Source organism: Excalfactoria chinensis, chromosome 18 (assembly GCF_039878825.1).
Source record: "Excalfactoria chinensis isolate bCotChi1 chromosome 18, bCotChi1.hap2, whole genome shotgun sequence".
NCBI lineage: Eukaryota > Metazoa > Chordata > Aves > Galliformes > Phasianidae > Excalfactoria > Excalfactoria chinensis.
The window spans coordinates 4,579,587-4,607,407 of NC_092842.1; the positions used below are offsets into that span (position 1 = coordinate 4,579,587).

The following is a 27,821-nucleotide window of genomic DNA, read 5'->3' on the forward strand; positions in this document are numbered from 1 at the left end:
CAGTGTCCAGCCCTGGTCCTGTGCTGGGTCCCTTAATCAGTGGGGCCAGGATCAGACCTTTACACATGTGTTGCAGGCAGAGGTTGTTGCCCAGAAGTCATTTGTCTCACCCCACTGCACTGGCTGGATGGACCCCAACATAATTGTCCCCACATTTGGTGATGGCACAGTGCTGGGGGGAGGTTGCTGCTGCCAAAGCCCATTGCTTGCACTGTGCTCTCACTGAGGTGCCCCTGAAGGAGTACTGCCTATAGATGATTGCTTCCCCATGCTTGAAGGCCTGCTGTTGATCTGAGTGATGCACAAGGGGAGCGTGGTGTTACCCCATTACCCCATTACCCCAATTCTTTCTTCCCCTGCAGAGCTGTGCCCAGCAGGAAGTCAGGCAGCTGTGGGGTAGCACTGGGCAAAGCCCTCATCCCAACTGGAGTGTGAGCTGCCCCTCTATGCTCTGTGAACCCCAGGCACTTAGAGGGCAGGGCTCCACTGGGGACAGTGCCCACGAAGGGGACAGTCCTTTGGCAGCTCCGCCTGCCCCCGCCCGGCTATAAGGGAGGAGGAAGAGAAGGAGGATGCTGGACCCGGGCTGGAGCACGGAGGGCAGCTGGTTTCTGCGGTCCTGTAGATTGGGTGAGTGTGGGCACAGCAAGGGGGGAGGAAAGGACTCTTTGCTGTCAGGGACTGTCCCTGCTCCTGGCTGACCCTTCTCCACTCACCCCCAGCTCTGTTCCACTATGGGTGCATGGGATGGGCTCAGAGGAGTGGGATGGGGGGTTCCAGTCCCTTCCCATCACTTGTACTGCACTGAGCCCCTTCTCACCCAGTTTTTGGGCACTTCCCACCCCCTGACAGCATCCCAACTTGGCCACCCACAGGGACCGGAGCTGGCACTTCATCTGGCACCATCCCATTGCCCTCCCTGCTCTGTTTGGGGATGCTGGGGACAGGATGGTGCCCCTATGCTCGCACACCAAGGCTTACCCTGCTGTCCTGGGGTGCTCTGCCAGCCTGCGTGGGGAAGGCAGCTTCCCTTCTTGACAAAGGTTTCAGCTTTCTATTCAGACGCCATCAACCCACCTTTTATTTCTCTTGGTTTAAAAACAAAATCTTGGTGTCCCTGTGGGGCAGAGAAAACAGAGTCTCTCCGGTACAAAGTGTAACCCAAGTCACAAGGAAATTGCTGCAGTGTAATTGTAAAGGTTGAGAAAGTCCCGAGATGTTCCCCTTCGCTGAGCTTTGTTTGCTTTGATTTACTGGCACATAAGGCTGAAACTTTGAAGCTCTCCCTTCCTGGACAGAGAGGCTGAGAAGGAGCCCTGTGTGTGGAGCTGGTGGCCCTGGGCTATGGGATGTGTTCCCAGGGCAAATGAAAGCCAGGTTCCCACACCCCCCTGGGCAAAGCAAAGTGAGTAGGAAAATGCAGAGGTGTTTGCTGCTCGCAAATGAAGTGTGCCCATTCCCAGCAGCACTCAGCTGGGGCAGCAGCAGTCATGCTGGATGCTGCAGAGGGAAGTGGTTTGGGGTACAAGAACTGTGCAGATGTGGGACCATGTTGGGGCTGGTCCCTTTTGGGAAGTACAAGTTGCCTTTTCCTGTAAATGCTTCAGTGAGAGGAAAGGAAAGGCTGGGCACACACCCAGCTCCGTGCACACCCAGACGCCGGGAGTTACGGAAGCGCTGCTTGCACAAGGCTGGCTGCTGCATGCATAGCAGGGTGAGGGAGCTGAATGGAGGGTATGGGGCTGTCAGACCCCTCTGTGCTTCAGCAGAGCCGGATCCTGCAGCAGGGAGAGATGCTGGGTCTGAGTGATGCTCCATGGGGTGCAATGGGGGGAAGCGCATCCTGCTGCAAAAGGTGTAGGACACTTGAGGAGCTGGGCACAGAGTGTTTTGTGCTTGCAATAGCAGGAGCAGGATTGTGCTGACTTGGCGAGAGCAAGGAGGTTGCTCAGGGTGGGATTTGGCTGGCTCTGTGTCTGCTGGCTCTGGCCAAAGGTTGGCTGGCATCATCCCTGTGGGGCCCTGGATTCTCAGCCTGGCTTGGGGACAGCCCTGAGCCCCTTCCCACAGCTAACATGGCCCTGGGGCTCCCAAATCCCCCCCTGCAGAGCCCCACGAGCTCAGAGCTTTGTTACCCCACTGCTGGCTGAAATCCGCCGTGCCCTCAGCCAAAGAGTAAGGAGCACTGAATCCCCACGCAGAGGATTCCTGTGTAATTAGGACGAACACCCACTAACTATTAATTAGACTCTGAGCTGAGGCTGGGGGTGATGCTCACATGCCCAGCAGGGCCAGGATGTGTCGGGTCGTGCCCAAGCACAGCACCTGCACTATGCTGAGCCTGGCCCCACACTTTGCAGGGTGCTGAGGGAGCGTGCAGATGGCTGAACACAGGGACACCGTGGTCCTTGCCTACAGTGGGGGCCTGGACACCTCCTGCATTCTGGTATGGCTGAAGGAGCAGGGCTACACTGTCATTGCCTTCCTGGTGAGTCTGGGGGCTACCGGGGGTGGGGCAGAGGCCTGGGGCTGTAGGGGTACAGTGGGGATGTGCAGGGTGCATGGAGCTACTGGTGAACATCATCCTGTCTGTGTGAAGCACTGCTCATCCTTGGTGGCTATTGACTGCTAATGGGGCAGAGCCAAGGGGCTGACAGAGGGCAGTGCAGCCCCAAAATGCCTGCTTAGATGGATGGAGCTCCTCCTGCTCATTCCGGGTGGCCCCAAGCCCAGTGTGACCCTGGATATCCAGATTGGGCATGCCTTTGGTTTTGTGCAAGTGTCCAACTGAGCTTTTCTCACTTTTTCCAGGCCAACATTGGGCAGAAAGAAGACTTTGATGCAGCCCGAAAGAAAGCACTGGCACTGGGGGCTGAGAAGGTACCACGGGGAGCTCTGAGAACCCCCCAGTCCCTTTCCCAGGGGTCTGGCACTTAAATCTTTTGGCAGCATTTAGGAAAGGAGAGAATAAGGTTCCCCTCACCTTGCCATCCCCATAGCATGACATAGGCACACTCTATGGCACAGCTCCCATAGGAGCTGGTTACCCCCCAGCTGCCCTCCATCCCTTTGTTCCTTCCATCCCCACAGGTGTACATCCAGGATGTCTGCAAGGAGTTTGTGGAGGAGTTCATCTGGCCAGCAGTGCAGGCCAATGCTCTGTACGAGGACCGCTACCTGCTGGGCACCGCGCTTGCCCGGCCCTGCATCGCCCGCCGCCTGGTGCTGATCGCCAAGGAGCGGGGGGCTCGGTACATCGCCCACGGGGCCACGGGCAAGGTGAGGGGCTTGGGGGGGGCATGGCTGCTCGTGCTTGCGCGGTGAGGCGTTTGGTGAGCGCTGGTGGGGATTGCAGAGCTCTGGTTTTGCCACTAGAGGCAGCCAGAGACCGTGGGAAGGATGCTCGGGGTGGATGCTGTGCAGCCGGTCTGCCGTCCTGCTTTATTCCCAGCCAACCTGGGAGGAGGACGCAAGACTTGTGCCACGATGTCCCAGAAAAGGACAAAGCCGTGGGGCACAGCCATCGTACAGCCTGACTTTCGGGAGGTCCTCTGTGGAGGCAGGAGTAGGACTTGATGATCCATATGGGTCCCATCCATCTTGGGGTCTTCTCTACATCCCTCTGGGGGTGCTCAGGGTGTCCCCATCACCAGCTGCCAGCAGAGCAGATCTGCAGGGTGCTGTATGTGCACCCAGGCCTCCTCCTCCCATCTTTCAGGGACCCCCCCTCCCCCATGCAGCTCACAGCCCTGCCTGTGGTCCCGGTGTAAGGCAGGTTGGGTTTAGGGTCCCTGGTGGAAGAGCCCTGCTAGAAGGAGGATGTTGGATACACTCAGATTGAAGACAGAAGTGTGCACCTGTAAGATAGCTCCATGGCCACAGTGAGTCCTGTTCCTGCCATGCTGCTTTCCCCACATCCTTCTCCTGATTCACCCAGCAGCATCCCTTTGAGAGCACCCAGAGTGTGTCCTGAGCACTGAGTTGTTCCCTTCATCCCTGGGCATCAGTGCAACTCTGGGGATCCTCGGCTGCTCCCCAGACCCCCCCACCTCCTCTATCCATTAAGGCACAGGCAGCCCTGTGGGTAACCCGACCCTGCACAGCCCCACAGCATCAGCAATGTAGGCCATCTGCGGTGTCCCCACTGCAGGAGCAGATGGAGGTGTTTTGGGCCTGTAAGGGAAATGAGTGCTCTGTCAGCTCTGCTTGCCTGTGTGTAATAGTCCTAGGGGATCTCGCAGCCCAGTTGTAAATGTATCCTTCAGGCTGGGGACAAGAGGAAGGAGGGGGTCCTAAACATCCCTTAGAGCTGGGGGGAAAATGGGTTTGGTGAGCCCTGTTCCCCTGGAGGACACCCCTTCCAGCTACCTACCCTTGTTAGCTGTACCCCACCAGCAAGGGCCAATTAAGATAGAGAGAGGTTCAGAACATCCTCTTAAGTGATGAATTCTTCCTCTCCCTTCATGGAGAAATAAATACTCAGATCAGGACTTTGTAGGATCACGTAGGCTGGGAAATGCCTTCAGGACCAGGAGGTTCATCCACAGGTTGGGTTTTCAGGACTCTCAGCTCAGGGGAGTGATGCTCTTGGTGTCCTCAGTGCCCACTCAGTCTGCACCCCAAAACACATCCCCCTTGCTCTCTGCTGCATCTTGTTCCCTGTTCCTGGAGCAGGGGCACATCTGGGCTCTCCAGTGTTGCATGTGACATCATCCTGTGTCCATGTGCTGTCCCAGGGACAAAACTCCAAAGCAGCCCCCCCCCATCCTGAAGGGGCTGAAGGATGCAGCCCCTGTGGGTTGATGGGGTGGGGGCACCTCTCCCAAGGCAGCCTCTCAATGCCTCCCTGTGTGTTTCAGGGTAACGACCAGGTGCGCTTTGAGCTCAGCTGCTATGCACTGTGCCCCAGCATCAAGGTAAGGACTCAGCCCACCTGGGGAATTCTGCTTTAACACAGACACAGCTCCTCTTAACAAGCTGCCAGCTGCGCTGAGCAACGTTTTGGTATTTAAGGGTGGGCCATAATGATCCTTAATTGATCTGTTTTTACCCCAAACACCACGAGGCCGCTGGGCAAACAGCACAGTGGCAGCTGCTGGATGATCGATGCTGCCTGCTTCCCCCTGGCATCCAGCACCTTGCGAGGGTCAGGGTTTTGGGTTACTCCACCATCGTATGGGGAGATTGAATTTCAACTGGGGAGGGGTTTGGGGGGCAGAGGGCAGCGAGCCTCATGCTTCTGCTTGCCTCCAGGTCATCGCACCGTGGAGGATGCCTGAGTTCTACCAGCGCTTCCCTGGGCGCCGTGAGCTGATGGAGTACGCCCAGGTAGGAGCCATGGGATGCTCAGATGGGATGTGGGATGCTTACTGTACCATGTGGGCAATGGCAGTGAGACTTACAGAGCGTTGCTGCAGCTCCCCACTGGGCTCTCCTGGGGTGTTATAGGGTTTGTTTTTTTCTTCCCGTATATGTATTTTTTCCCCATAATTACCCAGCTGCTGTTTGTAACCCATTTTCCCAAGCAAACGGGTCCCAACTCAACGACTTGTGTAACAGACAAAGCAAACGCGCTCCTCTTTTGTTGTCCCTTCCTTTTTGAAGTACAAGTTGCAATAAAACACATTAGAAGTTTTGCATCAGGTTTTTACGTGCCCACCAGGGTACCTTTCTTTTTTAGCGGCTGCACGGAAATGCTTGACAACTCGGCTCAATCAATCAAAAGGGAAAAGGCAGCTCTGTGCATACAGCAGAAAATTGCTTCAGTTTTTAAATAGCTGCCATCCAGGCTGCCTGGCAGCGTGAGGATGGTGAGGTGTGGGGCCACGGGAGCTCAGCACAGCGCATCGGGGCCGTGCGTTGAGGGTTGTGTTTGCCATCTGTTGGTGTATTATGAAGGGGCGAGTTTACGAGGGCTTTCCATATGTTGCCAAACAAATTGTCAAATAGGGGAGTTATTAAGAGCGTGGCGTTTTTTTTTTATTATAGGGAAAATGGAACATGTGTTTTGGGTTTTGTTGTGGTTTTCTTTTTTAGCTGTTTTGTTTTGGTTTTTTGGGTTTTTTTTCTTCGCTTGGGAAGAGGAGGGGAAAATAAGGAGAGTGAAATGGGTTGGGGCCCTGCTCAGATAGAAGAGGTTGGGGTTGAGGGTTCGCAGTACCTCTTGGCCCATGGCTGTGCTCAGCACTTGAAAGAAAAGGGAGTTTCCCTCCTTCATGCTCAGGAGGAGATGTGGGCAGGTCCTCCGTGCCTGGATGTGCTTGGGGCAACACGGTAATTTCTCAGCGTGAATTAATGAAGATGAAATGTCTTCTGCCAGGATTCAGGAGGGCTCTGTGATGAGGACAAGGGCCCTGGTGGGGCAGAGATCTACAGCCCAGCCCTTGTGCTCTGTGTATGGCAAAGGGCAGGGGCTGGGAGATGTGCTGCCCTGAGGGATGGGGCAGGAGAGGTGTCTTTCCACTCTTGTACCCAGTGAGTGAGCTGTGCTTTGCCTTCTCTGCAAGTCAGAGCTTGTGGCTGAGATCCATTTGAAGTGCAAATGTGCTGCTTGCTCTGTAGGTGGGAGCGGGTTGGGGCAGTGGAGCTGCCTGGTGATGCACCATAGCCTGGGGTGGGGTGGGGGTGCCAGTGGTCCTGTGGGCTGCCAGGACCTGTGTGATGGGGGCACTGTCTCCACTGGCACTGGCTGCAAAGCTGATCTGGTCCTTCTGCAGACCTAGGAAGTATCTTAGGTCCCTGCTCTGAGTTCAGGTTAATGGGTTGAGAACCATGATTTAGCAAGCAGAAGATTCTTCTTTCTCCAGCTCTGTGCCAGGGACTCAGGGCATGCATGGCAGAATGCCCATGGGACTGTGAGGACATGGGTGTTGCTCCCCTCTCAGCAGAGTATTGGTGCTGCTGAAGGCTGGAGAGCATCCCATGGTTTTTTGGGCTACATATCTCTATGTTATCTTCCATTTCAGAGGATCCCAACTGGGGAACAAGCCAACCTGACCTAGAAAAAGATGTTCAACATCACATCCATTCTAACATCCTCATCACTTGGGTTAAAGCATGCCCTGGTGGCCCCACGGAGGAGCTGATGGAGCACAGAGGGTTGGAGGCACAGCTGTCCGTGCTGCTGGTGCCCATGGGGTTGTGCTTTTGTGTTTTTGGGGGCTGAATCCATGGAGGCTGTGCTGGAGGCTGACTCGCTCTGTGGACTTGCTCAGCACTGCTCCCCTTCTCTCTGCAGAAACATGGCATCCCAGTGCCTGTGACACCCAAGGCGCCCTGGAGCATGGATGAGAACCTTATGCACATCAGGTGAGCAGACAGCTCTGGTGGGGCAGGAACCCAGAGCATGGGGTTGTAATGCCCCCACTGTGTGGTGGGACATGACACGTGGCCAGCACAATCCTTCACATCCCTAAAGCAAAGAATCTGCTCCCCATCATAGGATGGCTTTGGTTGGGAAGAGACTTCAAAGATCATTTAGTTCCATCCTCCTGGACTATCCCATGATGAGCTGAATGGGGCTGGCTCCAAGATCTCCACCTTTCTAAAGCTATGTATTTGCCCACATCCCAGGTGGCAGCATTTGTCTCATGGGTCATTGCAAGCTCCTTAGCGAGATTACTGCAGAGTCTCCTGGGGAACCATAACACACCTTTACCCCATTGCTATGGGATGGCTGTGCTCTGGGTGGTGGCAATGGTTTGAGGTGATCCCAAAGCTCCACGGACCCACAGTGCAATGACATCACTCTGTCTTTCTCTCCCTCCTTCCCTGCCTGCTGCAGCTATGAAGCCGGGATCCTGGAGAACCCCAAGGTAATCGATCACGGCCGGGTGGCAGCTACAGGGCTGAGGGCGTCTCGTGTGTTTGCAGCCTAATTGGAAATTTCACGGCGGGCCGTGTGTGGTGGGGAAGCCCTGCCCAGCCCCTCCGCCTCTTGCAGCACGCTATTTGCCATTGGTGTCAATAGGGGACGGGCCAGTTTCAGGGTGACACTGGAAGGGGAAATGTCATGGGGCAGCAATAAAGGAGCAATGACACTGATGAGGTGCTGGTGGCCTCCACAAGTGGATAGAGGAGTTCTAGCTGCTCCCCATGGCCATTTTTGCTTCCTCTTCTTTCTCTGGGAGGACGCAATGGCTTTAAAGTGAGCTACTCCATGGGACCACCACATTCCTATGGGCTGTGGGCTCTTGGTGCTGCACCACTTGTGCTCAGCTGCTGGGATGTTCAGCAGTCATTCAGCTCTCCATCAGCACCAATTGCTGCTGGGCAGGAGCCAGCTGCTGCTTAGTGGACCCTGGTAGGTTGGGAATTTGCCTATAGCATAGGGAAGTGAGGATGAGGACTGTGGAGTGGGCATCATGGCCCCACACAAGTTCTTCCCCCTTACAGCATCAACACCTCTCTGGATCATTGAGCAAGACCCCACATTTCTTCCTAGTCTATGTCCCTCCCGGTCTGGAATGCTGGGTAGAGAATGTTCCCTTCCCTGAGCATCCCTTGGTGATGGGCACATCACCATCCAACGGCACAGGGAGGTGGCTGTGTGGTGTCACCACTGTCCCCTTCCACAGCCCAGGATGAGGGTGGCTGGGGTGCCAGGCACGGTGGGTCCCCTCCCAAAGCCCAGAGACTGCCAACGAGGGATTTGAAAGCAGATGGTTGAGCTATTTTCTGCCTCTGTGAGGCCCGATTGAAGGGCAATGAGGCAGCTAATGCGGAGAAAGATAGAAATTTACTTGCTTTAACTTCATATGGCACTCTGAAAGAGTTCATTCAGTCCCGGGCACAACAATATCAGCCGGATGAATAAACCATTTGCGGCATCGATAGCTCTGCATCATGGTTTACTTCATGGACCATTTGCTTCCAATTTCTTCTCTTCTTGCCCCGTTTTTCTTGCTTCTTTCTCCACCCCCCCACCCCCCCTCCCTTCTTTCCACACACTCTTCCTTTTTTTTTTTTCTTCCTTTTTTTTTTCCTCTCTCCCCTTTAAAGATGACATTGCAGGACTAGCCCCCCTGCAGGGAGGGATAAATAGGAGGCATTGATACACTGCAACAAACTATTTGTCATTTGAACTGTGCTTTTAGGAGAGAGAATAAAAAGAGGACAGACTCGCACCGTAATGATGGAATGCAAGCCAAATGTCACTTTTATTTCTATTTAGTTATTTTATCTAATAGGGGCTTTCATAGTTGGCTTAGAAAATTGGAAACTACCTGACTTTGACTTCCAATGTTTAGTAAAGAGTTTTTAATACTTTCCATTTCTTCCCTTCCTCGTGGTCCCCATCTTTCCTTTTGAACTCTAAGTTTTCCATCATCTCCAGCGGGTCTGTCTGGTTAATAAGTGTGATCGGGGCTAGGAGAGGGCAGATGATGTAAAATTGAAATCTGCAGCCCGTGTAATCTGAATGCTTGGGGGACACGGGGGAGACGTGCGTGTGCTGTGTAAAATGAGGGGGAAGGGCAAAAAATATTCATAGAAAATCCCAAGTTGGAAGGGACCCATACGGATCATTGAGTCCAATTCCTGTCTCCGCACAGGACCACCCAAAAATGAGATGTATGTCTGTGAAGTTGGGCTCGATGATCTTTATGGGTCCCTTCCAACTTGGGATGTTCTATGATTCTGCTTTGCCCTCTGCTTGGTGGTGAGGAGGCAGGGGATGGACACAGGAGAGGCCACAGTTGGGGACGTGGACAGGTGACTGGGTTGTGCTGTGCTTTAGTTTCCTTCTCCCCCTTCCCAGCACAGGGGCTACACATGGGCACTGTTGGGTTCCTTCTGTGGTCACACAGGCAACATAAGGTAGTATCTCCAACATGAGTGACAATGCTGTCCCAACCTGGATGGGGCAGCAGCCTCGAGGGAGATGCTTCAGCTTTGCTAAATTACAATGTATTTTGCTTGCTAGGACAGAAAGCTTTTTTGTTATTATTATTATTTCTTCCTCCCTCGTCTGGTATGTGCTTCAATTCACCGCCATCACCCCAGCCTCCAGTGGCCCAGCTCTAAAGGAGATAAGATGCTTCTTTACTATAAATCTTGGGGGAAAATATACATAAAGGTTGATGCGCTCTGAAATGGGTTTTTGCTTTGTTCCTCTATTTTCCCCCTGTGTGTATTAACCTCGAGGACACCATGAAAGAGCCCATGCGACTAGAGCACCTGCTGGGGTCAGCCCTCCTCATTCGTTTTCTCGGTCCTCACGGAATAAGCTGGGTTTTGGCCCTGCTGCAGCCTGGCTTATTCCGCACTGACCGCAAAAAAGTCGCACTTTTCCCTGCCTGACTTGCTTCTCCGCAGCTATTCCACCTCCAGCTGTGGGGGCGTCGAAGAAAAAGATGAGATCAAGTTGAGGGGAAAAATTGTCTGATTTTTTTTTTTTCCATCCCCTTTGTTCCTAGGGCCCCCTGAGCTCCATTGCTGCTTTGTGCCATGATCGCCGCGTCCCATTGCTTTGGGAATGGGGATGGGTGCCAGCCTGCTGAGCTTTAGGGTGCTGGTGATGCTGGTTGTGCCCATAACCATGCCCAACAACTGTCCCTCTTTTTTTCTATTTTGCAGAATCGAGCCCCCCTTGACCTCTACACAAAGACCTGCGACCCAACCACCTCTTTGGACATCCCAGATGAATTGGAGATAGAATTTGAGAATGGTAAGACGTGCCCAGAGTTTCCCCTTGGCACTGAGTCTGTGTTAGGACCAAATCTTGCTTCCTGGTGAAAAATGCAGCCTGGAGCATCACTAAGGTGGAGGTGGGCTACACCCCAGTTTGGGGCATCACACCTTGGAGCGTGCTGGGGTTTTTCCATTAGTGTGGGCAGTCTGGGTATGTTCTCTGTGGCTCCTTGTCCCATAGTGCTCAGTCCTGTGACAGTGGGACCCCACTGACACCAGAGGGGGGGACCCCCAGGCATGAGGTGCAGTGGGTGCTGGTGTCGCTGTCCATGGTACTCAGGTGGCCCCTGGGGACACGCAGGTGACGCTGACCCTCATCAGACTCCAACGAGGGGATACAGTCCTCCCACTCTTGCCATCCATGGGTGCCCCCATGCCACCCCATGGTTAAGAGGGGCCACCTCCTCCCCGAAGTCCCCAGCACTGGGAGCCCAGCTCCATTCCCCTGATCCTCTCCCCCGCAAGGCGGAGCCCCCATTCAGCCCCTAGTTAATTTATTTGAAGTTTTAATCTAATTATTAACTATTTTAAAGGCTAAGCAGCTTTCATCAACAACAGCCCCAACAATGTCGGCTCTCTGCCACGCGGACCCTGGCCAATGCCCCAGTGAAGGATGAGAATAGAAAGAGCCGGGGCGAGGGGAGGGCGCCGAGGGGGGGCCCTGGCGAGAAGCAGCTTAAGGTTCATTATTGCCGCAACTTACATTTAATAGCAATTTACAACTGAGTTTATAAACCCCTGGAAAATAGGGGGTTTAGGTTGGGGGAAGCTGACAGAGCCCGTCAGTAGACACGACTCTCGCGGGCGCCTCGTAATAAAGACTAGAAAGGGAGTCATTGAGCGCTGATTGGCAACTGATAGCGCGTTCAATGGTAATGAGGAGGGCAGATGGAGGGGAGATTAGCCTCCAACTCCGCGCAGCTTTTCTTTGTGGGCCCCGCAGCCCCCTTGTCAGCTTCCTAATACATTTATTGCTCATTTCACACTGCTAAAGAAAATGCCTCTTTTGCTAGTCAGCACCCCCCCCCTTACCACCACCACCACCACCAACCCAACCCCACTTGCCTCCCCTCCCAGCCAGCACCTAAAAAATATTTCATCTATTTTCAAACTTTTCTTTAAAAATGCAATCGTGAATTCCTATGGAGCACCTCACCATGGGCTGTGTGTGCACACGCGTGTGCACATCACCATGCCCCAGACGTGTCCTCCCCCCCCTGCTGGCGGGTGGCTCGTTTGTCACCCCCCCGGCAGGGGCTGGTGGGACAGAAGGTGCTGTGCCCTAAGACAATTGCTAAGCGTGAAATTCAATTAGTTAAGGGCCTGGTTGCAATTTCACAGGCCCTAAAAAAAAAAAAAAGAGCTCAAGGGGGAAAAAAAGGGGAGGGGGGCATTTTTATGGCCTTTTTATTTATTTATTTCACTTTTCTCCCGAGGAGGTTCCCCCTCCCTCATTCCCCCTGGCAGCAGCTTGGATATGCCTTTTTAAGAAGTTATTTAGAGTTCATATCTGTCACATCTATTTAACGCGCGGGGGGTGATGCCGGGAGGGGATCCCATTGCCACTCCATTCTACCCACCACCCTTCTCTGCAGGTGTGCCTGTGAAGGTCACCAACACCAGGAATGGAGTCACCCACTGCTCGGCCCTGGAGCTCTTCGTGTACCTGAATGACATTGCGTGAGTGCCATACGGTCCCCTTCTGTGTTCCCCAGTGTTCCCCAGCTGGGATAGAGTTGGTTTGGTGTCACTGATGGCAAAGCAGCAGTGGAGCGGTCCCTGTTGTGCCAGGCTTGTGCCACTCATGCCACCAGTGCTGGCACCAAGCAGGGAGTATTTATGCTTTCACTTCCTGTGCTCTCCTATTTATGCCTTCTGCATTTATTGTGGGTTCCAAAGGGTCAAGAGCCACCCTGCAGACAGGGTAGCACCCTTTATGTGCCTGCTTCTGCCACCCAGTGCCACCCAGTCCTCTGTGCCTCTATCTTTAATTCCTCTAGAGCTGAATGGGAATGAACTTTTCCATTTAGTTCTGATTTTAAATGTTAAGTGGTTTTAAAATGACTTCACCTATCACACAGCAGCTGCCCACTCTTGCCATGGGGCTTTGCCATTGGCAAGGGAAGCATGAAAGCAGAGCCAAGAGAAGGGGAAAAGGAGAGTAACCATCTGCCTTTTACCCATCCAATCTGGGGGTCACTGCTGATGCCCCTGGGTGATGCCAGCACTGTGCAGAGGTGCCCATGCCATCATCTGGGGTTTGTCCCCTCATCACCCATCCACCTGTCTTCTCTTCAGGGGCAAGCATGGCGTGGGGCGCATCGACATCGTGGAGAACCGCTTTGTTGGGATGAAGTCCAGAGGTGAGTGAGCAGGTGCCAGCCCAGCCCTAAAAGCAGCCACAAAAGGGGAAGGTGCTGGTGGGACTGGGTGGCGGCTTAGGTGTCAGTGTTTGGGCTTTGCGCTGTTCCCTTTAGCTTTTAACCAGGATTTGGCCAAGGTGACTATGTCTCATTAGGTTCACAGCTATCCGTGCTATGGTTTGCTCCAGTACCACCAGAGAGCCCAGATCTTGAGTGACACCTGTCCCCTGTGAGAAAAGATCATTAAATCATAGAATCATTGATTCATTAAGGTTGGAAAAGACCACTAAGATCATAGAGTCCAACCCCAGGCCCTTGATTCCACCATGGTCTGGCTCCCTGGGAGGATACAACCACAAGCCACCAGTTCTGGTTAAAGCCAATCCTTGATTTACGCATACCTTTCTGAGGCTGTGGTTCACATCGATTTCCCATTAGGATCAGCTCCATCAGAAACCTCTGGAGGGAGCAGGCTGCCCCGTGCAGAACTGAGGAGCCAGAGACGGCTTGTCATCAATCCCATTCATAATCATTTCACTCTCCTCATCCTGGCTCTTTTGTCTTAAATCTCATTAATGCCTAATTAGAGGCTCCCTTTCTTTATGCTTGCCCTCTGTGGCAGGGCACGAGCAAATATTTTGATAAGGCTCTGCTGCCTGTGCAGCACCAGCAAGAGACAGACCCCAAACCATGGGGTGCCAACCTGTAGAACTCAATTAGAACCAAAAGAGGGGCAAACAAAACCAGAAACCCAAACCGCGTGCACACGTCCATGTGCATTAACATGCTGGATGCTGAGTAATTTGTCAAAATCGTTGTTGTTGTTGTTGTTTTTCTTGGTTTTGGTTGATTTTTTTCTAAGAGCCGCTGACATGCTCTAGTGACCCTTGCAACATTTAATAATTTCACTAAACCCCATTTATCTGTCACGTCTGTCTGCCAAGTGATGTTGTCAGGCAATCGCTGTCGCATTGGCGTGCTGGTGGATGAGAGCTCTGCACAGTAGGACAGGGATAATTCATAGGGAACCCTTGGTACCTAGTAGGATACAGCAGCCCTTTGGTGACCCTCACCCTGCTCACTGTGGGAAACTGAGGCACAGACTTGGGGCTGCAAATGACTGTTTCCCATCTTGATGCTGCCTTCCGTCCTTTCCTTCACCTCCTGAGCCCAAGTGGTGTAGAAGGGAAAAATGCATCGAGACTGATTTTTGCCAGTCTACTACTCACTGTGATCTGCTATGGCCAAAACAATGAGGGTGCACTGTGTGCTGTGCTGGTCTTGAGCTGGGATTTGGGGGTGCAAGTGGGCAGCAGGACTGGCTGGAATTAGGGCAGTGTGTGCCTGTTCCCATCCTTAGTACCAAATTACCTTTCTGTCTCCAGAGAGAGCCTAATTAAGTGGAGCAAATAAAATCAGCGGTGAGAAAGCAGGAAGGAGAGTATGACCGCTGCCCAAAGAGCTGAGCTCCATTCCTTGGGGGCTTCTCTCTTTTCTCTCCCCACATTTCTATACCCACAGTGCTCAAACCTGCTCTCATTTGCAAGGATTTGCCCAGGGGTAGAAATTTCGGGTAGACCTTCCTGCAGGCTCAAGGCACTAAAGTTGCATCCTGTCCCATCCCACCAGCACCGTGTGCCAACCACGCTCAGCGCACCAAAGCCAAAGGCACGGAGGAGGACTGACAGCTGAGCTTACAAATTAGAAACTCTTAAGCAGCAGCAGCTGTCTGCGTGGCTGCCCCCCCTTCCCCAGTGGTAATTGCGGGGTGATTGCAGCTCCAGCAGCCCGCATCGCTGACACCTCTGTCTTTTTCCTGTAAACACGGGGAGATGAAAATAGACACTTGGAGAGGCTGTGAGTGTCACTCTGAAGGTGTCTCTGAAGGCTCAGCTGTCACCTCCCCGCCTGGCACAGCGGTCCCTGTGCTGCTGTCACCGTGTGGATGGGGCGAGTGGGGAGGTGGGCGATGGGCAAGGGCATGGAGGTGGGGGAGTAAGGCATAAAGCCAAGCCGTGGATCAGCCTAAACCATGGATCAGCCTAAGTGGGAAGGAGAAGGGATGTTCGTGATGCTAATGGTGCACCTGGCTTTGTGGTTGGGGTTTGGAGCCCTGGTTGTGTTCATGGGGATGGTTTCAGTGAGCATCTGGGGATGGGGTCCCACTGGGCCTCTCATCTTGGAGGACACTGAGCTTGTGGGGAGCCTGGTAGGGGTGGGAGATGGTGAGTGATGTGTGTGGGTTTCTTCCCCTCCAGTCCTTTCATTGAAGATCCCAGGTAATGGGGGGGGAGGAGGGTGGCTGAGTGAGGTGTGCCCCATTGCAGGGCCAGGGGCAGGCTCTGAAATGCACACTGACAGCACTGCTGTAGCTCTCTGCAGCAGAGGGAAAGGCAGGCAGTATTCCTGTAACTTTTACTGTGACCAAATCCAGAGTTCTTATTATTTTCTTTTTTAGGAAAATGGCCTCGCTGTTTGATGTGCCAGCAAAACCCAATGTATAGGTGCCACTTGTCCAGGGCTGTGTCATAGTGTGGGTGCCCAGCGGGAAGGGGACAATACTTTGACACTGTGCCCATTACTGGACAACCCCATTCTTTCCCATCACTTTCCATGCCCCTGGAGCAAAATCCCACATTGCCTTTAAACACGCTTTAAACCCATGGAACAAAGGGATGGTCACATCCCATCCCCAGTTTTCACACAACCAGGGGTGGACGGGAAGGAGCAGGGGGGGGTTTCTCTGGCCCCAAGTGGGATTGTGCTCCTGGTCCCCAGGTAGCCCCATTTTGGCTCAGGGCTCGCCTGCCAGCCGAGGAGAGGAGGGGATTTCAGCCCTGTTCCTGTGCCCCGCATCGTTCGCTTAATTACAGGTTTTCAGCCGCAGACCGTTGGGCACGTATCTGTGGGGGGATCGGTTCCCAAACCCTGTCATTTAGCCTCGTCAGAGTGCCTCTTCAAAGAGGGGAATCTAGAAATTTTCTCCGCAAGGTGCGGAGTGGACTGTCTCGGCCCCAGCATGAATATAATGACAGATGCATTTTACAGCAAGCTGGGACTGAATGCGCTCGACCACAGCTCCTTCTGTCAGCCAAGTCATTATTTTTTGTCATTTGCTGACAGTTTTGGTCTCATTCGTTTCTCTCTCTTTTTCTGCTTTTCCCCCTGCCTGGAAAAATGGCTAGGTATCTATGAGACCCCAGCAGGGACGATCCTATACCACGCGCATTTAGATATCGAGGCCTTCACCATGGATCGGGAAGTACGGAAAATCAAGCAGGGGCTCAGCTTGAAATTCTCTGAGCTGGTGTACAATGGTACGTATGGACCCTGCTGCTGCTGCCCATGGGGTGATGAAGTGCAGGTGTGGATGGTAGGGAAAAGGTGGGTGTGCTCGTGCCATGGGGTGATGGTTGTGCCCAAGGAAGCTGTGGTGCCCCATCCGTGGAAGTGCCCAAGGGATGGATGTGGCTGTGAAAAGGGTTGGAAATGGATGGTGTTTCCTTCCAACTCAAATTGTTCTGTGGATCTGTGATCTTGGATGGAGTTTGAGTTTCCTTCCAACCCAAACCTGCGGTGCTATGACCTTAAAAGTATTCTGACCTCCCCACTCTATTTGCTTTTCAGGGTAAGTAGGCTCAGGGATATGATTTAGCAGAGGGTTGTTAGAGTTAGGGTACTATGGTTAGCCTGTGGTTGGACTTGATGATCTTCAAGGTCTTTTCCTACCTGGCTAATTCTATGATTCCATATGGGGTGCTGGGAGGTGATGCCACCTTCCATGAGTGACTGCTCCTGGCATACATCCCAGCCCTGTTGATTTCATTGAATCAGAATGATGAAGGTTGGAAAAGACCTCTAGGATCCCCAGGCCCAACCCATTCCCAACACACCCACTGACTGCATCCCTCAGTGCCACATCTCCGTGGTTCTGGAACACCTGGCAGGGCTGGGATTTGTCCCACCCTGCACAGTCACAACGCCGATTCTCCATCCCTTCACCACCATCCCCACCACTCCCTTCTGAGGCCCATTTACTGCTTCCCCTGCTTCCTGGGGCTGCAGCAGGACATGGCTGTGCACAGGCAGGAGCAGCAGTGTGGGGGGGGTCTCCATTACCTTCCCCTCAAATCACGGCGCCCGCTTCCATTTGTTCTCTGATGCTGCATCAGCCTGTAGCTGTTTATAGCTGACTGAGTGCTGTGTTGCCTCTACGTTGGTTATTTATTTTTAGTCAAAGCCTTACAGCTACTTATTTATTTATAAACACTCGCTGTTGGGAAACCACAGGACTACAGGGCTGCTCAGGTGTCAGTGGGCTCGTTCACCCATCCCCACCTCTCACAGACCTGCAGGATGTGTTCCTACCCAAGTGAAGAGCAGACCCTCACCCACACACTGAGGGTGTTCATTGGCTTCTTAGGGCTATGTCAGGATGGCAGCGGGTACCTCAGCCCCATCAGCCCACCGAGCTGGCCTTCCTGCAACACCTCATTATTGTCACCAGCCCCTGGTTTCAGGACAATTAGAGGTTATCTTCCCCTGTCCCCATTGATCCCTTTGTGCAGTGCTGGCTTTGAAGCCGCTGGGTCCCGCAGGTAGGGCCAGGTGCGGAAATGCCATTGTTGGTGTCAGGGGGGATTAGGGCAGGGAGGGCTGCTGGGATGGATGGCTGCAAGGGGGGAATTAGTTTGCAGTGGGGGGTGAGGAGGGAGGGGGTGCTTCCTCGCACCTGGAGTTGTCAGAGCAGCATTTAAGTGGCTGGTTATTATTTTAATGTGTCTCAGATTTATTTGTTGGTTTTTGTTTTTTTTTCCCTGCCACGGGGACGCAACAGCCTGAAGTCAGCCCTGACATTTGAAGAGTTGTACCTGTAGTGTGTTTGTTAAAAGGAAGGATTTATTTGCCCAGCTGGAGTGGAAAAAAGAGATCCCTGAGTCCCTTGGCCGTGCCATAGGGTGGGTTTGCCCCATGGGTCTGTGGGGCTCAAGCTGATGCCTTGGTGTGATGATGAATGCAGGGATGAGGGCTCAGCACTGAACCATCAAAGTGTCCGTTGCATTCAGGGCTGTGTAGCAGCAGTTATATCCCATAAAGGAGCAGTGCACACACCAAGCAAGGGCTGGGCAGATCCCAGAGTGAAGGATGCACAGTGCCCCAATGCCGTCTTGAATGGAGGCAGCCAACAAAAGCTCAGGTTTATTTCTTTAATGGCTTCAGCCTGAATCCCAGCTGGGGAAGGAAAGGTGAGAGGGCACCGGTGTGAGCAGAGCAGCAGGGAGATGGGGAGATAAAGCCCAGGGATGACCTGAGGGCCATGAATGGGCTCTTTCTCTTTCCCCTTCTATCTCCCTCTCCATCTCCCAGGCTTTATTCCGGGTCTTGGGGGCCTCCCCGGGTAATTATCCCGCTCAGATACAGGAGATGTGCACGGGGCATGGCCTCTCTGAGTGCCTGCTGTGGCTTCACCAATGGCGGTGCCACCACCCACACCAGTGGCTGCTCCCCAAGGCTGCATTTTGGGGGATGTGATGCAGTGCTGGGGGTGGGGCCCACAAAGGAAATCAGAGCCCTGTTACTCTAGACAGGGTCAAGGAAGCTGAGCCTGCTGTGATGTAGGGATGTACGTGCTCTGATAGGCAGCGTGATAAAGCCCCAGGGTCAGCCCTGGGCAGTGGTAGCTGGAGGGAGCGTGGGAGCGGGGCCGGGGCTGCCCTTGGGACACCACATCCCAACAGGGCAGCCCCTTTCCTGTCCAACCCAGGGGACAGCATCTCATCCCTATGCTGGGGGCTGCAAACGGGTTCTGTCCACCTGTCTGTCCATCCACCTGTCTGTCTTCACCCAACACTCCCAGGATGCCGGGCTTTGAGTGGAGTTTGTGTAATAACTTAACAAAGCTTTTCATTTCCATGAGTGAAAGTTCCACATCCAGAGGAGCTGGAAGGAAAATGCCCACAGTGCCTTTCACTGAGCAGAGGATACCCATCTCCTCTTGAGTGGGGACAGGATGTGCAAGAATCCCCATTGCTCAGCACTGAACCAACCCATCCTGGCACCTTGTTTCTCTCTCCCAGCCTCAAGACAGCATCCCTTCCCTCGAAAATTACCCAATGGCTTCCTTGCAGAACAGCCTTCAGTGGGGTCACCTTCCATGTCCTCCTGGCTCCCCAATCTCCCCACTCCCACTCTGATGGTGTCTCTGCCCACAGGATTCTGGTACAGCCCTGAGTGTGAGTTCCTGCGGCACTGCATCACACGCTCCCAGCAGGCAGTGGCAGGCACTGTGCGTGTCTCTGTCTTCAAGGGCCAGGTCTACGTCCTGGGCAGGGAGTCCCCCCACTCACTGTACAATGAGGAGCTGGTGAGGTGAGTGGGTCTGGGGGCAGCAAGGGTCCCATCCTGTCTCATCCTGTCCTATTGCATCCTGTCCCATTTAATCTTGTTTCATCACATTCATTCTCATCTTGCCTCATCCTGCCCTGTCTCATCCCATCCCAGCTCATCCTGTACCATTCAATCCCATCCCAGCTCATCCTGTATCATCCTGTCTCATTCCATCCCAGCTCAGTCTGTCCCATCTCATCCCATCCCTCCTCATTCCATCCCATCCCAACCCACCTCCCCACCCACCCACAATGCAGAGCACCATTTCCTCCCAGCCAAGCACGAGCTGTGTTTTGAAGTCAATATTATTTTTCCTCTGGCTTTTCCCTTTCCTTCCTGTTGTTTTCTCTCTTGCTTTCTCACTCCCCCCAGCCCTCCCTCAACCCCTTTCAATCTCTCTAAACACTTTATAAGCCATAAATACACCCGAATGAGTTTAGATCAGTCGGAGTAAATGTCAAATTATCTTCTCTCTTTCTCTTCTCTGCCTTTTTTTTCCCCCCTTCCCTCCCCCTCAAAATCAACAGCTCCTAATAATCCGTCCCAACCCTTCATTATGCTCCACGCTCTCACTTGGAGAGATTAAATGAATAAAGTAAGGAGAAAAAAAAAAGAAAGGGAAAAAAAGAGGGGGGGGGGGGAGGAAAAAAAAAAGGAGGATGGAGGGGGGTGGGACAGAGGGAAAAGAGAGAGGAGAGAAAAGCAGGGGCACTTATTCTCCCTGCGTCTCCAACCATTTTCCTTTTCTTTTTGATTTCTACATCGCTGGTTTGAAAGCCTTTGAGTGACGGCGTCACAGGAACCCGAGAGAAAGCTGTGAGAGGCAGAGCTGTGTGGAAATGCCTCTGCACAGTAGGTAGAAAGTAACGTAATTATAGAGCAGGTCAGAACCACTCGAATGAGCAAAAATAAAAGCACAGAGGTTTTTCTGTAGCCCGTCAGGGGAGGTAAAATCATTGTAAACTCTTTCCCCCCCCCCCCCCCTTCCTCTTCTTTCTCTCTCTCTCTTTTTTTTTAAGGTTTGCAGATTCTGGGAAATGAGTTTGGGGGATGAAAGCAGCAGAGATGGGGTCGGTGGGATGGGGGTGTTGCCTGGTGCTGCAGCACCAGTGGGACAGGGAAGGCACTGGGATTTAACATTGCTGCCAGTTGCAAGGGTGGCGTGTGGGAGGCGTCACCTGGAGGGGCAGATGTCAGCTGGGGGGACATGCAGGGCACAGGGACAAAGTGTCCCCTGCATCCCCAAGGTGGTGACACCCTCTTTCCCTACAGCATGGACGTGCAGGGGGACTATGAGCCTGCCGATGCCACCGGCTTCATCAACATCAATGCACTGAGGTCAGTGCAGGGGGGTCCTGGTGCCCCCCATCCCTGCAGGACGCAGCATTGCCCTGAGCCCCAGCCGCCCACTGACAGCTTCCCTTAATTACAGCCTTCTTGCTCATCCCTCCTCCTTATTTTACTTGTTTCTCGTGCTTCCCCCCCCCACCTCTCCCCCCACCCAACTTAAATGCTGTAAAACATGCTGCATTTACATAATGGGCTCTTAATTTTTCCCTTGCCTGTTAACTGCTTTGTTCTCCCCAATGCACAGTGTCCCCCCACCCCTCCCAGATAAATTAATTACATTATCTCATAGGCAAAAAAGGGGGAAAAAAAAGCATAATTAAACTGTACAGGCCTTAACAAACGCCTGCTCCTCACGCCCCCTCATTCTGCTTAAATTAATTGAATGGAAATGTGTTATTACTGTTAATTTACAATTAATTTATTCTTTTTTTTTTTTTAATCTGGTTTCCAGGCTGAAGGAATATCATCGTCTCCAGAGCAAGGTCAGCACAAAGCAGGATGAATAGCAATCAATGGCACGCAGGCATCCCTCTTCCCTTTCTAATTCCTTGAAGCACTGCTGCTAATTGTGGCAGTCATTTGTAACTGGAACTCCGTCCTGTGGAGGTGATGCCTTTGTTACAGGGGAAGAAAATGATGGGACAGGGGGAGGAAAATAAACTTGTGATAGATTAAGAGCCGCTAAAGGATGTTTGCTTGGGTTATGTCACCATTGGGAATGGGGGAGTGGTGGCGTCCCATAGGCTGGGTGATGGGACAAGGGAGGATTTGGTTATTTCTCTTTTGTCTTCATTTTGGTGCATGGAGATAAGGTTCGGGGAAGGGAAAATGGGGAGAACCTTCTAAAGTTTGGTTAAAGGGGGAAACCTTCTGAGGGTTTCAGCAAGGTGGTGGGGACGGTGCTGGGAGCTGGGCACCAATGGTGCCAAGGTTGCGATGTGGGGATGGAAAACACTCTAATCCCACCTGCTGTGCTACAAGGATGGGGATGAACCCAAAGGTCGGTATCCCCTGCCCTGTGCCATCCAAGGGGATGACATTGTTCAGCCCCAGCCCCAATGGCCGCATGGGGACACCCAGGCGTGCCCTGCTGCCGAGCTGGCGAGTGTGACAAGCTCTGACATCACCGCTGGGAAAATAACATGTTATTTTCCCAGCTTGGATGTTACTTTCCCTGCTATTACTGGCAGCTACCATCTTGGGAGGAGAAAGCAGTGGAAGGCTGTCAGGAGAGGGGGATGAATGGGTTTCTGGGCTGATGAAGCCTGTCTGACCCACATGGGGTGCTGGGAGATGCTGTGCTCCATTGGTCTCTGTTGCAGGGTGAGGACGTGGGGCTGTGCCCTGTCCTGGGTGCTTTGGTGTAAGAGCAAAGAGGTAAAGGGAGCGTGATGGGAAAGCAGAGTGTGCCAGCACTGAAAAGCCAGCTCAGACCTGGTGCAAGCTCTGCAGGGGGAATGGGCTCTTGGAAGTCATGGGATCACAGGATAGAGGAGACCCTACCAACCACTTGCCCTTTGCACTGAGCACAGCCATGTAGGGCTGATGTGATGGGATGCTGTGAGTCAAAGTCCAGGTTTAATTGCTGTACCACTTGAATTACCATCAGTCCTTCCAATCCCTGTGCTTAGTTTCTCCTGATGGACTCCCAGCATCCCTGGTGGGGCTGAGCATCATGCTGCTCTGCCCAATGGCAGGGTGAGCAGCGCAATGCACCCACACCACCCAGGAGCTCCCCAGCAGAGCCATTATGGGATGACATTTTGGACACCCCATCTACACCATTCTCCCCTGCCTGGGCACCAGCCACCATGTGCCCACATGCCGTGGGGCTGCTCTGCAACCCTGCCAGGCTCCAGGGAAGGGCTGGTCCGGGGTCACCACAATCGATATCTCATCTGCAGGCTCTCCTAGCGGAAGTGATGGTATATTGGAACATGGTAATGGGTCTTGTCTAGTGGAAAAGGCTAATCTTCCCCAGCTGTACAGGATCTCCGCAGGTGTCCTCGGCTCTCCCTGCTGCCACCGGCCCTGCAGCAAGCCAAGGAGCACGCGTGGCTCTTTAAAGCTGCAGCAGTCCAATTTACTGCAAGGGACTGTCCCACTCTCAGCCCTGTAGAGAGGTGGCCCAGGGGCTCTGCAGTGCAGAACCTGCACCTGGTGTGGCACCACCACCCAAAGGACCACGCAGCACAAGTGGACGTGGCAGTGCATGTTTGCTTTCTCAATGCAGAGAAGGTGACATCTCCTCCAGTCCTGCTCCCCAAGGATGTCATCTCTGCAGGAAGAAGGAGGAGGAAGGTGTGGGGACAATGCCAGGAGTGCCACCTGCAAGCGTAGGTGAGAGGCAAGCATGTGTTACAGGGAAAAGCAGAGGCGAATCAGCTCCTAGCTGCTGAATTGGCTTTGTTGGCAATGTGCTCATTGCCTGGGATCACCCCATGAGGACTGCTCAGCCCGAGGTGCTGCTCACAGGTGTCCTCAAGGGCAGCTTGTTCCAGTGGGGATTCCTGGGGCTGGGAGGAGCAGGAGAAGGCAGGGGCAGCCCAGGGCAGCTCAGCTCCCAGCATTCTGTACATGCCTGCTTGGACTTGACTTTTAAAAGCCGCCCAGCCAGCGCCGGCTATTGCAGCCTGCTGCATCACTATGGCAAAATCAATTTTCCTGTTTCTCTGAAGGTAGAGGTAATTACTGGGTTTAAGGTTTAATATGCACGTGGATTTTAGAGAGAACATTGCTAAAAACAGCTCTGAATAACACACAGGGCTGGGCAGCGTGTCCTGGGGGGGGGGGTCAGATGTGCACCATGATGTGCAGAGCCCTTGGATGCTGACTGCACAGCTTGGGGGGGCATCACAGCAAGGAGCATGATCAGAACCCGTGTGGGTTGTGCCAGAGATCCCATTCATTTTGTTGCAGAGTAAGAACAGATGGGTGTTAGGAGAAAACTGGTGGGGACAAGGAGGATGTTGGGGTTGATGCTTAATTTCAATTTCTTTGGGTGGAAAATGGGATCCTTCCGTAGGGAAATGGGACTTCACGTCCCTACCTGCAGGGTAGATGGGAGGGAACTTCCACCTTTCTTAATAGAGGGGATAAAAACACCTGTGTAGTTTGGGGCAGGTTGCTCTGAGGATGCTGTGCCACAGGGCAAATCAGAGCACTCCATGTGGTGGGTGTTTGCTTCCTATTTCCCTCTGGAGATTCAGCTCCAAATGGTTAAAGGGGCCCATCCTACAGCTCACAGAGCCACAGCACTGCAGTGTTTGTGTCTCTCCAAGGGAAAGCCATCCTCTGGTGAGGTTGGGAGCCGCCGGCCGCCAGCTTCCCAGGCTGGGGGGGAGATGGTTGCCTTTGTAAACCCCTTAACAAGGTGGCTTTGTGTCCCCGTTTAACAAGAAGAGCCCTTGCTCCTTCCCTGGGAGGTTCCCAACAGTGGTGTGGAGGTCCCTGAAAGCCAGCTTTATGCTGCTGGGGGCGGTGGGGATCAGAGGGACACAGGGGCCCTTCTGCACACCCGTGACAAAAGGCTGCCCCAGGGGGACAGGGCGTCAAAGCACGGCTGGCTCGGGGGAGACAAGGGACCCACAGATCTGCTGCCCAGTGCCCATCTGGTCACTCCATCACAACGGCCAGGGGGGTCCTTGGTGCATCCCCCCACCAGAGTGAAGCAGTGGGAAAGGGGCTGGGAAGGGACAGGTATTTTATATTAGATGGTGGTAATTGGATCTGCAGGGGATGAGAACCAGGACCTGGCCCATCCCTGTGCACTGAATGGCACAGTAGGGCTGGGGAAACTTTGTGATGCCAATGGGCCAGTTGTCCCCAATGCTAGAGCATGGCATGTGCATTGGAACAGGGACTGCTGGGGAGTTGTACTCAGCCACTGGGACACCTCTGTCCTGGCAGAGGCGTTGTCCATCCCACGTCAGCCTTTGGGTCCTATGTCTGGGAGTTCCCACTCTCTCCTCATCCCCTCACATCCCCCCTCCCCGTCCCCCTCCAAGCCATCTGCCCTATGCCCCACTCCCAGATTTACTGTCATGCATTAAAACTTTTATGCCTTAGCACCAGGGTCAGCATGTCAGCTCATCGATTGGTTTTACCTCCCTTTGGCAAAAGCACTTTGGCCCCAGCCCTTCAGCATTACATGGGGCATCCCAAGGCTCCCAGTACTCCCTTGGCCCATCTCAGTGTCTCAGCTGAGCTCCCTGACCCCAACATCCAGCACCTCCTCTAGGTCAGGTGCACTTGGTGTTTCCATAAGACCCTGAGGGTGCAGAGATGGTGCTCTGCTTGTTTGCATGACTCCACTCTGAGTTGGATTTCAGCTCAGAGAAAGGGCTTTGGGCTTTCCTTATTGCAGCACATTAGTGGCTCCCAGGGAGATGTGTCCAGCTGCCAGGTTGGGGAGCAAAGGGAGAAATGAGATGCTGGAGCTGAGGTTGCAGGGAAAGCAGAAGCAGGGGCTTGTGTTTCTTGATGCTGGGTGAGGATTTGTTGTTTTAACCGTTGTGTAGGATACGGTGCATGGTGCCTTGTGGATGACCACATCGACTGAACATCCCCAAGCAGCAGCTTGGGACAGGGCTGGGACTTCACCCTCCAGCCTATCCCCAAGAGGACTCTTCCATCCCTATCGGCATTATGGGAATCAGGGCAAAGAAAACAAGGCTAGCAGTGTGTCTCCATGCCCTGCTGCCATGCCCAGAACCATCCATGGTGTCACCTCCAGCCCTGCCACCATGTGCCTGGCACAGGTCCCCATGTTCACATGCTGGGTAGCCCAACAAGCACGCATGGCCCTCGGCAGCTCTGCCTTTTGCTTTCAGCATCTCCCTCTCACTATTTATTGGTGACTTTTGTCCTTGGCCAGCTTAGCAGCTGAAAGAGGCTGTATTATATCACACGTAGGCAGCTCCTGGGGGGAGAGGGCCATGCTTTCTGCTGGAACAAAGCGCGGGTTGGCTAATTCCCCTCTCCTCCTGCAGCACCCGGGTCCCATCTGGTTGACACAGTTTGCTGCAGTGTCTCCTGCTATTAAGCCCCCACTTGCCTGTTTGAATCCTTGGCGCTCCCCCCGCCCCATGCCCTCGGCCCCTTTTTTCTTGCTTTATCTTTCATTTTCCCCTTAAGCTGGGCAGAACTTGCTTAATAGAGTGATGTCAGATGTGTGCAAACCAGACCAATAAAACCTAATGCATCCCCCCCTTTGTCTGCCATCCTCTCCAACGCCTAACATTTTCCACTCAGAAAGCCACTTAAAACACATCAGCAACAATCCCTCACAAAACAGCCACTTGTTGGCTAATTGTGCTGAGTACCTGCGCACACTGCTGCTGCTCTCCTGCTGGGAGGGTGGGAAGCTGCCACAGCACTGGGCTTATGGGGCAAGGGATGTTCAGAACCCCATTGCCTATGGGACCAGCCCTATGGGGAGGAGTGTGGGATGGGGGTTTGCTGGTGGAGTCAGGGAGCTTTTGCCCTGGGACAAAGATGCTGGTTGCTGGAGATGCTCTGTGATGGGGTTGAGGTGGAGGGGATTGACCCTTTGCCTAATGGAGCATCCAAAAGTCCCTCCCCAGGGATGCTTTGGGTCCATCATTGTGAAATATGGAGAGAACACATCGACAGGTGTTTAATCTCTCCCCTTATATCCCCGTGGGAGAGAGTGTACCTCTGCCTGTGTCCCCTGTGCCACAGCATCCTCCATCCATCCATCCTGCTAGCCCTCAGCACATCTCAATATGCTCCCAGAGCAGCGTTACTTTCCCTGCCAGAAAACTTTGGCAGATTTTCACACTGCCATCCCCTGTGGCTGGTGGCACAGCCCACAGCCATTGCACTGGGCAGGCAGCCCAGAGCCCCCCCGGCGAGCACACCTGCACCGGTTCACCTGCGTACATAAATGTCACACAGGCAGCACAGCACAGGGAATGCAGCCAGCAGAGGCTCTGCCTTTTTACTTTCCTCACAGGGAGCCACGCTGCAGTGTTGGTTTAGTCCCGATCCTGAGCTCTGCCACCTGCCTACAGCCACCGAGCAATGGGAGAGGGATCCACAGGTTGCCATCCGCTCCCCATATCCATGCTTTGGGGCACAAGGACCCAGCAACCCTGCAGTGGGGCAGGGGGTTTCCATGCACACCTGGGCGGTGAGCTGTGCCAGGGGAAGAAAGGGTTAAACAGAGGCGGCAAAAATCAGAGGATTACAGGTTTGTTGCAGGACTGTCCCATCTGTCACCAGCACAAAGACTAGCCTGGTCTGGGGCTGGGCTGTCAGCGAGGAGCCCACCACTACATTAGGACTCCATTAGGGGAGACTTGTGGTGGGAAATGGCAGCTGTCAGGCCACTATCATTTCTCCTATAATTCCCTGTGCTCGCTTCTTCACTGCACTTAAATAGCAGTTCTACCTACTGGGCCAATTTTTTTTTCTTCCTGCTGCTCCTCTTCTTGCTTTAAAGCTGCAGCTCCCTGCTCAGGCAGGCCCTTGTTCTGATGCCACGTCCTTCACACCTTGGCTGGTGGCACCCAGTCCAGCTGACTGTGGTCCTGCACAGGTGCCAGCGGTGCAACCCACAGCATCCCAGCCTTCCCACAGCGGGGAACATCCCTGCTTTGTTGGGTTTCTTACCCTGGGTTAGGACAACGTGATGTTGACACAGACCACTGCTGCTGCCCTTCCCTTGGTGCACCTAACCTGAGCTGCAGAAGGACCTCAGAGCTGCATCAAGGGGGGATGGGACCTCCTTGACCATGGGCTGTTCTGGAGCAGGATTTTCCTTCCCATAGCATGGTACACCCATCCTGGGGACAACAAGATGTACCCATGGGACAAAGTGACCTGGACCTGCAGGGCCTCACTGTGCTGGGGACCCTTTTCCATCCTGGCTCCTCCCTGACTCTGAAGCCAGCAATCAAAACAAACACTTCTGCTGGAAAGGGCACCACGGCGGTGCTGGAAATAAATAACTAATTTCTCCCTCTATGATCTCAAGGAGCAGGAGAGGCGTGAATAGCAGGGCCCGGT

General features: G+C 53.5%; 1 protein-coding gene across 1 annotated transcript; it reads left to right on the forward strand.

Annotated features, from left to right (window-relative positions):
* The first annotated feature begins 495 nt into the window (after positions 1–495).
* Positions 496–21,474, forward strand: ASS1 (argininosuccinate synthase 1). Its single transcript, XM_072352444.1, has 15 exons — positions 496–630; positions 2,361–2,488; positions 2,812–2,880; positions 3,091–3,279; positions 4,860–4,916; positions 5,254–5,328; positions 7,238–7,308; positions 7,784–7,814; positions 10,576–10,666; positions 12,285–12,369; positions 12,988–13,052; positions 16,238–16,369; positions 19,265–19,421; positions 20,712–20,777; positions 21,241–21,474. The coding sequence occupies exons 2-15, from the start codon at positions 2,381–2,383 to the stop codon at positions 21,293–21,295; spliced, it is 1,251 nt and encodes a 416-aa protein (XP_072208545.1). The 5' UTR covers positions 496–630; positions 2,361–2,380; the 3' UTR covers positions 21,296–21,474.
* Positions 21,475–27,821: the final 6,347 nt, after the last annotated feature.

Bases quoted from the DNA above. Each gene is read 5' to 3' on its own strand.
- ASS1 (XM_072352444.1), top strand. From the start codon at position 2,381: ATGGCTGAACACAGGGACACCGTGGTCCTTGCCTACAGTGGGGGCCTG. The intron at 2,489-2,811 runs GTGAGTCTGGGG...CACTTTTTCCAG, and splicing joins ACACTGTCATTGCCTTCCTG to GCCAACATTGGGCAGAAAGA. The intron at 5,329-7,237 runs GTAGGAGCCATG...TTCTCTCTGCAG, and splicing joins AGCTGATGGAGTACGCCCAG to AAACATGGCATCCCAGTGCC.